Source organism: Botrytis deweyae (assembly GCF_014898535.1).
Source record: "Botrytis deweyae strain B1 chromosome Unknown BDEW_005, whole genome shotgun sequence".
Lineage (NCBI taxonomy): Eukaryota > Fungi > Ascomycota > Leotiomycetes > Helotiales > Sclerotiniaceae > Botrytis > Botrytis deweyae.
The window spans coordinates 187,820-197,821 of NW_024066212.1; the positions used below are offsets into that span (position 1 = coordinate 187,820).

Sequence of the window (10,002 nt, forward strand, 5' to 3'; positions counted from 1 at the left end):
TGACATCAACCCTGATTATCCCATCCACTTATTCACTATTTGGACGGAGCACAAGCTCCTTCCCAATGTCCCGGCCCAGATGGAACAATGAAAACATGGATCTTTTTCAAATATCCAGCATTGCATTCGCTGTTTCGTGAGCAGTTCTCTGCAAAGAGAAAAGAGAACAAAAGATTCTGCGGAGAACATGTTCCACAATGCTCTTATCGCCGCAAAGCTGCGTCACCCATGATGTAATATGCTTGACTAGAATATGGGATTTTGCCCAAAATCCCATTGTCTATTTATTTGCCCATCTTTCTTCCTTTTCTTCGTCTTGAAACCTTATTTGGATGTTCAGTTTACGATAATCTAACTTTGATCATAATAATGCAATCCGTTATTGGAGCCACAGTACAGAAAGCAGGAGCAGCAGTATCTTCAGCCATGTCCGACAAGAAGACGGCAGATATGCTGCCTGAGATGAGAGAACCAAATACAAAGGAACCTCTTACCAGTGACTTTGGTGTCAAACACGGTAACCATGACAATTGGCTATCTGCTTCAACCGGCGATCGCCAAGGTCCCTTATTGTTAGAAGACAACTTTGGTAGGGAGAAGATCATGAAATTTGATCACGAGCGTATACCAGAAAGAGTTGTTCATGCACGTGGAGCTGGAGCTTTTGGTACCTTCAAACTCTACGAGAGCGCCGATGTAAGTATCTCATTGTTCTACTCGGTGCCAAACAATCAAAGCTAATCTCAGGCATAGGATGTTACAAACGCTGGAGTTCTTACAGATACTTCTCGCACCACACCTGTTTTCATCCGCTTTTCGACAGTCTTAGGTTCTCGTGGCAGTGCTGATACTGTTAGAGATGTACGAGGTTTTGCCGTGAAGTTCTATACCGAAGAGGGCAACTGGGATGTTGTCGGAAACGACATTCCCGTTTTCTTCATTCAGGACGCTATTAAGTTTCCCGATGTCATTCATGCCGGAAGTGAGTGCTCTTCTCTTAAACGTACATTCATAGTCCCTAACTTTGCATAGAACCTGAGCCAGACAATGAGATCCCTCAAGCACAGTCTGCACACAATAACTTCTGGGATTTCCAATTTCTGCACACAGAGGCAACACATATGTTCATGTGGGCCATGTCAGATCGAGGTATTCCAAGATCTTACCGCATGATGCAAGGTTTCGGAGTGAACACATATACTTTGATAAACGCCGAAGGCAAACGATCATTCGTCAAATTCCATTTTACTCCAACTCTAGGTGTCCATTCACTAGTTTGGGATGAAGCATTAAAGATTGCTGGTCAAGATCCAGATTTCCATCGCAAAGATCTTTGGACTGCTATTGAAAGTGGGTGTTATCCCAAATGGAAGTTTGGTATTCAAGTCTGCGACGAAAGTCGCCAAGATGAATTCGACTTCGACATCCTAGACGCCACGAAGGTTTGGCCTGAAGATATTCTCCCAGTCAGATATGTCGGTGAACTAGAGCTCAACAAGAATGTCGATGAATATTTCACACAAACTGAACAAGTTGCTTTTTGCACTGCTCATCTTGTTCCTGGCATCGGTTTCAGTGACGATCCACTACTCCAAGGCCGCAACTTCTCTTACTTCGATACTCAACTCTCAAGACTCGGTGTTAACTGGCAAGAACTTCCCGTCAACCGACCAGTATGCCCGGTTATGAACAACCACCGAGACGGTCAAATGCGACACCGAATTACAAAAGGCAAGATCAACTACTGGCCCAACAGAGAAAGTGTTGTACCTCCATCCAAGCAATCAGAAGGTGCCTATTACGAATATCCCGATAAAGTTGTAGCCATGAAACAACGACTCAACTCCATAAAGTTCAAGGAACATTTCTCCCAAGCTCAGTTGTTCTGGAACTCAATGTCTGAAGTTGAAAAATCTCACATCATCAATGCTCTAGGTTTTGAACTTGATCATTGCGACGACCCTGTTGTATATGAGCGCATGGTTGAGCGACTGACTGATATCGACCTTGGCCTCGCACAAGCTGTAGCCGAGAAAGCTGGTGCCCCTACACCCACTCAAGCCGGACGCCCAAATCACGGCAAGAAGGCCAAGGGTCTATCACAATTTGATTTCACCCCTGAAGCTCTGGGCTTACCAGCTACTATTGCTTCTCGTATGGTCGCAATCATCATTGCAGATGGATTCAACTTCCTCGAGTATGAAGCAGTGAAGGGTGCATTGACTGCATCCGGCGCTCTTCCATTCACCATCGGCCCCAAGAGACAACCAATCAAGAGTTCAGGTGGCAAGAGCGTAAGCGCAGATCATCATTTCGAAGGTATGAGAAGTACCATGTTCGATTCGATCTATATCCCTGGTGGCGAGCATGTATCTACTCTACTTAAACAAGGACGAGTCATCCACTGGGTTCGCGAGGCTTTCGGCCATTGCAAAGCTATCGGAGCTACTGGCGAGGGTGTCAAACTAGTACAAGTTGCATGTGCAGTTGATGGTATGACTTTCAGCACCTCCAGTGAAGTAGTCGACTCGTATGGTGTTGTGACTGCGCAAGGATTGGGCAAAACCGAGGAAGGATTGAATATGGTGAAGGGAGCGAAGAATTTCCTGGATGCGTATACGTATAATATCTCGCAACACAGAAACTTCCAAAGAGAGTTGGATGGATTGACTAGTATGGTTGCTTTTTAAGTTGGCTTCTGTGAGTGAATGATTAGCATAGGGCTTGGGATGATGGAGTGACTAGTGTGTTGTTGAGGGATTTTGGACGTCTTCAAAACTTTTGCAAGGATACCTTTATTTCTGTTAGTTGTGGTAATGGTAATAGTTAATAATATCTTTTCCCATCAACTTACAGGTCCTATCACATGTTTTACTCTTGCATCGAGAGGTGAAGCCCGCTCTGCTGATATCAAATGTTGAATAACTTTCCCAACCAAGTAGTTCATATACTGGCCCATAAGAATAATAAGTTATCACTGCCCAGTTTATTTTCTTTCTCAGAACAATTCTCTTTCTCCCCATCTGTACTTCTCAACCGAAATTATTCTTCTAATTCACTTCTTTCACACGATGCAGAATCCTGTGGAGAAAATGCCAGTTTGCTGCAACCGTTCATTCACCTACAAGCGAGGTGATTGGAAAGTTGAACTTCAGCATACGATGAGGGATTTAGTGCGATACCTATGTATGGAGCAGGGAATTCACTAGGAAGTGAATCTCAAAGCGTTGGATCTTGCAGTGAGAACTACCGAGACTGGTTGGGATGGCTCAATTTGATGGCTTGGGGTACTTTGTTGAGAGAAGAGGAGAGGGTTGGGTAGATGTCTGTCTGGTATACATGATGTATTGCGGGCTGCTCTCTTGCTTGATCTCTGGATGTCTCTTAGGCCTGGTTTTGATAGAAATGGACTGATGTCCATACCTAGTGTTGGTATCACATTCAGACAATGAAGCTCACAGAGACAGTTGAAACATGGCAACATTAACGAATATACCAATTTCCCGTGCGCTTTCCTCCTATGGAAACCCCAAAAATAGAATTCCAATTGCAATTCCAACTCCAACTCCGAGTATCGTTTCCTTCACATCAGCTGCGGTACACGTAGATAGATATGACATTCACCTCTGCGCCCCAACAAGACTTGAAGTGAAGCGCATACCCTATCGCATTATTTCTCTTCGCCTTCCGATTACCACAAACATTCACTGTTTAACCGATTCACAATTTTCTCGGTAACCGTATCTTCGCTAGCTGGAATTCGCACTGTTGATATTCTGGAATTGCAAACTTGAGTTCTTTTTATTCTGTCCTCTCTTGACATTCAGATTCGGAAAGTACTCAAGACATAATCTGTTCCAAGTATATCTTGATCCGAACTGAAAGTAAAGAATCTTCCATATTAAGAAGTTCTTAACTCTCTGATCTTCTCGACATATATCAGTGTGAAGATCCCAATCAATAAAGAAAGTAAGTTTCCATCCCACACAAGAAAAAAAAAGTTCTTTTCCCTCTAACATTTTTTCTTCTTTCTCTCAAGAAATGAATGAGAAACCTGCACCCTCCTACTGCTTCAAATATTTCGTGCATAAATGGGTTCGATCTCAAACTACGCGCGGATATATCTCACCTTATGCAATACCTGCTTACCCCGCTTTACGAAGGTATAAATCTACGGTTGGGCCATCTTCTCCGGCTATTTCAAGTACTTCCCCGCCTGTACCAAATAATCCTCGTACACGACCATACCTCTCATCACTCATCCCTCATACACATCAGTACGTCTCACCCTACAACCAACCCACCATGCCTCCTCCATCTCAATCTCGACGAACAAAACGCACCCGCAAAAACGGCCCCGGCAAATCCAACAAACCCGCCGTTCTTCCCCCACCTATTTCACCACCTTCCCCCCCTCTTCCCTCTCCACCCCAACGACCCCAGGATCCCCGCTACTCATTAACCTACATCCTCAACTCCTCCACCCCACCCATCCACCACCACAGCAACCCCACCCGTTCCCTCCAAAGTCTCCCTAACAAAGTACGCCATCTAATCTGGAGCTACGCGCGTTCCCGCACCATCCGCATCACCATCTCCGATGATCTCATCTACAGTCGCTCGCCCAGCCCCATCACCTTCCGCATTAATCGGGAATCTCGCTCCGCGACAATAAACCACTATTCTGTTCATCCACACTTTTATATCCTGGATACGCAACACAAGAACAAGAGGATTCACTATCCATGTTTTGATCCTAGTGTTGATAGCGTGGTATTGAGTGATATTCCTATGGATTACACTTCTGCTCTGAGTAGTACCATTTTTGGACTCTATGACTCGGGCACGAGAGAGGTTGCATATCGAAAGAGAGAAGTGCTAGATTATGAACATTTGGATGTTCTGCAATCTTTGCATATTCCAGCACGAGCATGGGATTGGAACCGAATTCAAAGAGCGCCAAGAACGGAGATCAGGTTTCGAAATTTGACGGAGATTGTTTTGCAGGGCGGAGCGATGGGGTTGAGGACAAAGAGAGATGTGAAGAAGTGTAGGGAGTTCATTAGAGGTTGTTTTGAGAGAAGCGTTGGGGAAATTGCCGAGGAAGAGAAAATTGTCGATATGGATGGCATGCAATTTGCGAGTCATGGGATGGCGAGAAATGCGAGGACTGCGAATATGGGCATCAAAGTTCCGGGGGTGAGGGTCATTATGCCTAATGGCCTGGACCATGAATGGATGTTCGAAGAAGATCAGTTGGGGATGGAATCGATTGAAGAGCGGACATGGGTGATGAATTTTATTAGCAAGGTTAAAGCAGGTCGTTGATGGTGATGGAAGACTGCTTGGCGTTGAGATTATGGGAGCAGACGATACTGCTGTTATGATGGCAGGATTCGCAGATATAACAGTTGTCCCTAGAGGGTTTTTGATGGATGAAGAATATTAGCATAATCGTAATAAACCTTGAGTCGCATGATTGATCTTATCTTGAAATGTGAAATGTGAGTCCAAAAGTTGTAATACACCCCACTCATAAACTTGTGCACCCCCTTAAAGATACAACATATGTTGGTTGATAATATGTTAGTTAATAATATCAAATGCCACGAAGCAAAAACGCGAGAAATTCAATAGGACAAGAACTCTGCTTTCAAAAACGACAACAGCATAAATCAAGGGTGCCACAAAATAAATTTCGTGACATCGACATAAATTTAAATCGTACAATAAACGTTTTCCTCCATAATACATCAAATCATTATTACAACGATACAGCCATCAAGCATACTGTAATCTCTCCTCAGTCCATCCGGGCTGCAAGTATGTTGCATCAAAGATGGGCTCAAAACTACTTGCAAAAGCCCCCGTAACCTTCCATCCAACATCAACACCCATACTCTCACCACCCTCTTCTTGTCTCCAAACACTCAACCCAATAACATTATCCCCATCGTAATTTAAGATTCCAGGTGGTACAGGGAATTCAACTTGGTTTCCAATCCAGGGACTAAATCGTCCATATTGGTATCCGTTCACGAAAAGAAGGGCACGAAGAGCTGCGTTTGAGGGTGAAGCGTTGAGTGTGAAAGATATTGCCACGTCGAGACCTGTAGGAATGGCTAAAGGAACGGTGGTGCGGTAGAATGTTACGCCGGCTGAAGAAGAAACGTTGCTTGGGGATGCGGAGGACCATTCACTGTCGTCGAAACCTGGAAGATGCCATCCGAGACGTTCGGCGTAGAGACCACCCTCTGAGAGAATACCACGGACAGGATCGATTGCTGTATCTGGCTTACCAGCCGTACCGGTGACTTTCCATGATGTGAAATTCTTGGCAGAAGAACTGATTAAGGTTGCATTATTGATTCCTCGTGGATTGAGTGCCTCGCTGGTCTCATCATGACCAGAGTTATCCTGAAGAACGAGAAGGATATTGGTAGAATTCGAGTTGACGGTGACATTACTGAAGGAAAGTGTCAATTTTCCTGTATCTGGGTAAGCAGCTCCTAGATATGAGCCGATAAACTCGCCATTCAGCCAGGCACTATAGCCGAAAGCACGACCTCCAGTGACGCTGAGATATACTCCGCTTGCTGAACCTTCGAATCTTCCACGCCAGAGATGATTTCCAACATGGTATCCATAATCATCGATGTAGAGCACTGGAAGTGTTTCTGGCTTGGTTGGATTTGAAGTGTTCATGTGATCGGCAGCGATCCACCAGCTATCATCATATGTAGATAGACGTTCAGGTAAGCTGTCGTTTGCTTTCCAGCCAGAAATCTCTGGTAAAGTCAAAGAATCAAGTGTCGGACCGGTGAGACTGCCGATTAAGCTACCGTAATCTGTCTTGGATGTCGTAATGGATTGACCGTTCCATGTAACTTTGCTTACGACCTTGGGTGGGAAAACCTCGATCTGTGTCGAAGTTCCATTGTTGTCTCCGGTGAGCTCCAAAGTTGTACCATCGGAGGAGTAGGAAACGCTTCGGACTAGACTTGGGCCTTGAACAAACACAGTTTCGTTCGCAGGACTGAATGGATCTGCTGTGAGAACTGGGACCCAGAATTCATATGCGTATGATCTATCCATGACGAGAACACGGAGTCCATCGTCAAATGTCAAGATACTAATGCCTTTGGATTGAGAGATGGTGACGAGGAGATCATCCCCTTGTGGGTAGAAACCAACGGAAGAACAACCTCCACAACTGGAAACTTTGCCGGATTTCGCACCAGTGATAACGAATTCGCCAGCTTCACCAGTTGGCATCCAGAGAGCTAGAATGTCTTGCTCATCTACAACAGAATGGGAAAGAACTTCAGCTGTAGAGTACAATAGCGAGTGAGATCCAAAGCTGAAGTCTGTGACAATAATTTTAGATTGGAAGCCATCCAAAACAATGGGCGCGGCCTTTTGAGGAATCGTGAACTCTCCTTTGGATGTGTTAGCGTGGATGTAGAATTCCTCTCTGGTGCCAACTGTAGATTCCTGGTGGATCGTAACGTAGAACGCGCCATTTGTATCTGGATTGCGTAGTTCGGAGTATACGATATTTGGATTGGTAGAAGCGGTTTGGTTTGTGCCAATTCGATCAGTCTTTGTCAAATCTTTGGCTACACGAAGGAATTGGCCGAACAATTTGGTTTCGGCATACTTGTCATTGATCATTCTGTTTTCAGAGATTGGACTCGAGTAATCGTAACTAGTTGCCACGACGGGAGCTGCTAACCAACCCCAGTTAGTTCCTCCGTAAAGCATATAAAGACTCATGGCTGTCACTCTTTGTCCAACGTTATTGCGATAGAAGAGATTTGCGAAATCGGGCGGAGAGTTTTCTGGACATCCACCTTCGGGGCCACCCCAGGGATTGAAACTACCACCTTGAAATTCTGGGAGAAATGATGGCTGAGTTGGTGAGATTGCTTCGAAATGATCGTAATAATCGATGACGTTGAAAGGTTTGTATGCTCCGTTTGTGGAATCGCACTCTGTCAAATTGCAAGTCCAGCATGCTGGATAAGAATCCATACCATAGATGTCTACTGAGCCATAGCCATCATAGAAATCCTTTGACCACGAGTCTGAGTTGAGATTAGGATCGTTGGCTTGGAATGGTATTGTAATACCTTGAGCTCGTGCAGAGGCTTCCAATGCTTCCATGTACTGAACGGAAGATAGATTGGGAATTTTTTTGGATGGGGCTCCACGCCATTGTGAGCCCAGCTCGTTCTCAATTTGATAAGTGAGAACATTTCCTCCATTGGTAAGTTGATATGGGGCAACTATAGAGGCAACCTTTTCCCAGAAAGGTGTCCAGGCTTCAGTATAGCGAGTATCATTATTTCGAAGAGCTCCATAAGCCCCGGTCGTCAACCATAATGGGAAAGCTCCAGCATTGGACTCGGCATTGACATAAGGCCCTGGGCGAAACACAACATACTAAACATGTGATTAGCCAAGTCCTTGTTGTTTTCGAACCGAGATTGGATCATTTAAACCATACCATTCCCAATTCTTTAGCAAGATCAAAGATCTTTGTGAAATCGTGTGCTGCATTTTCGAAGTCGAGCGTTTCAGAGTTTGGATTATGAAAGTACCAGTGTGTATAAATCGCAAATGTATTGAAACCAGCGGCCTTGATCTTTTGTAGAACATCAACCCACAGTTCCGGCACGGGAATTCGCCAATAATGGAGCTCGCCGGACCATAAAAAGAAACGTTGTCCATTGACTATCATACTATAATGATCCCATTCAATCTGCGTAGTGAGACCATTGTTGTGTATTGGCCATGTGCCATTTGTACTGTTCTGGGCGACGCATGACCCTAGAGTCAATGCCCACGCAAATAGTGACTGCAGCAGCATGGTGCGTAGGAGATGAGCAAAGGACCTGATTGCTTGCTCGAGAAAACAACATCTAGGATCAAGCTCTTTTATACACAACTTTTCGCATATATGACTTCATAAGTGCTTAATATGTAGCTTTCGTATAAGCGACCCACTACGAGGTAGTTCAAGGTCGTTTGTACCGAGGATGGTAATATATCCCCAGTATGCATATCTTTAAGCTGCCCAATAGAACAAGAGAAAGCGGACGATTCTGGCCCGAACATGGATTCTGAGAGGGGTAGTAGTACATTGGCGATCTCGTAGACATATTAAAATTTCGAATTTCCGGAATATGGTTCTACCGCAATTTGCCAATCATATAAACCAACAGGAATCAAGCAACATATAAGTCCCGCAGGAACCAAATTGTTGGCAAATTCCTCGGCAGGCGACAACTTCGATCGGGACGGTGTGGATTTCTTTGACAGTTGTATGGTTACCCCCGCGAGATCACGGAACAACTTGGGATATTTTTCCACCCAATGAATTGATGTATACATCAAGTTGTGGAGTAAAGTAATTTCTTAGCTAACCTTGGAAATGGAATTTGACAGTTCAAAGAATGGAGGTGGCAGGTGCAGGGGAGTTTCTCCGCTTTTCGGCACTACCCGAGGTGTACACGTGACACTGTAATGACATCCCCACAGATGCCGATCAATAAGGTTATTAAAGATGGTCAAGTGCATACGGACTCCGGAGTAAGAGTATCTGAAGGGAGTGAAAAGTTGAGAATGTACACCACTATCAAGCTACTCTCCTAATAAGTGATAACACAACCAAATAGAAATCAATCCGATCAGGTGATACACCGGATCGTTTCCATTGATCAAGAGCTCAACGATTCGGGGTGAGAGGGCGAGAAGGGTACGATTCGATTTTCCCGATAGCACTACTCTTACTTTCCCGATTTCTTGTTCTCTTAATCGGGTTTCCTTTCGAAGGGCATTGATAAACTGGATGAGCCTTCAGCATGTAAGATCGGATTCTCAATAGACATCCGAAGAGATTCGTTGAAGAGTAGGGGCATTCCCATCTGACTGTCCACATTGAGCAACTCTACAGCCAAGCAATGAACGATCAAGGTGGACAACAAACATTGCCAGGAT

General features: G+C 44.7%; 3 protein-coding genes across 3 annotated transcripts; 2 read left to right on the top strand and 1 right to left on the bottom strand.

The window, feature by feature from the left end:
* Nucleotides 1-369: 369 nt before the first annotated feature.
* On the top strand, nucleotides 370-2,690 carry EAE98_002707 (uncharacterized protein; the record flags this gene model as incomplete). Its single annotated transcript, XM_038950327.1, has 3 exons — nucleotides 370-696; nucleotides 754-982; nucleotides 1,033-2,690. 3 exons carry the CDS (start codon nucleotides 370-372, stop codon nucleotides 2,688-2,690), a joined length of 2,214 nt encoding a protein of 737 aa, XP_038812856.1.
* Nucleotides 2,691-4,305: 1,615 nt separating this feature from the next.
* Nucleotides 4,306-5,328, top strand: EAE98_002708 (uncharacterized protein; the record flags this gene model as incomplete). The annotated part of the gene is made up of 1 exon (XM_038950328.1): nucleotides 4,306-5,328. The coding sequence occupies one exon, from the start codon at nucleotides 4,306-4,308 to the stop codon at nucleotides 5,326-5,328; it is 1,023 nt and encodes a 340-aa protein (XP_038812857.1).
* A 230-nt stretch (nucleotides 5,329-5,558) lies between these two features.
* EAE98_002709 (uncharacterized protein) lies at nucleotides 5,559-9,161 on the bottom strand. The gene is made up of 2 exons (XM_038950329.1): nucleotides 8,510-9,161; nucleotides 5,559-8,445 (listed from the first exon to the last, which is right to left on the bottom strand). Exons 1-2 carry the CDS (start codon nucleotides 8,870-8,872, stop codon nucleotides 5,782-5,784), a joined length of 3,027 nt encoding a protein of 1,008 aa, XP_038812858.1. The 5' UTR covers nucleotides 8,873-9,161; the 3' UTR covers nucleotides 5,559-5,781.
* Nucleotides 9,162-10,002: the final 841 nt, after the last annotated feature.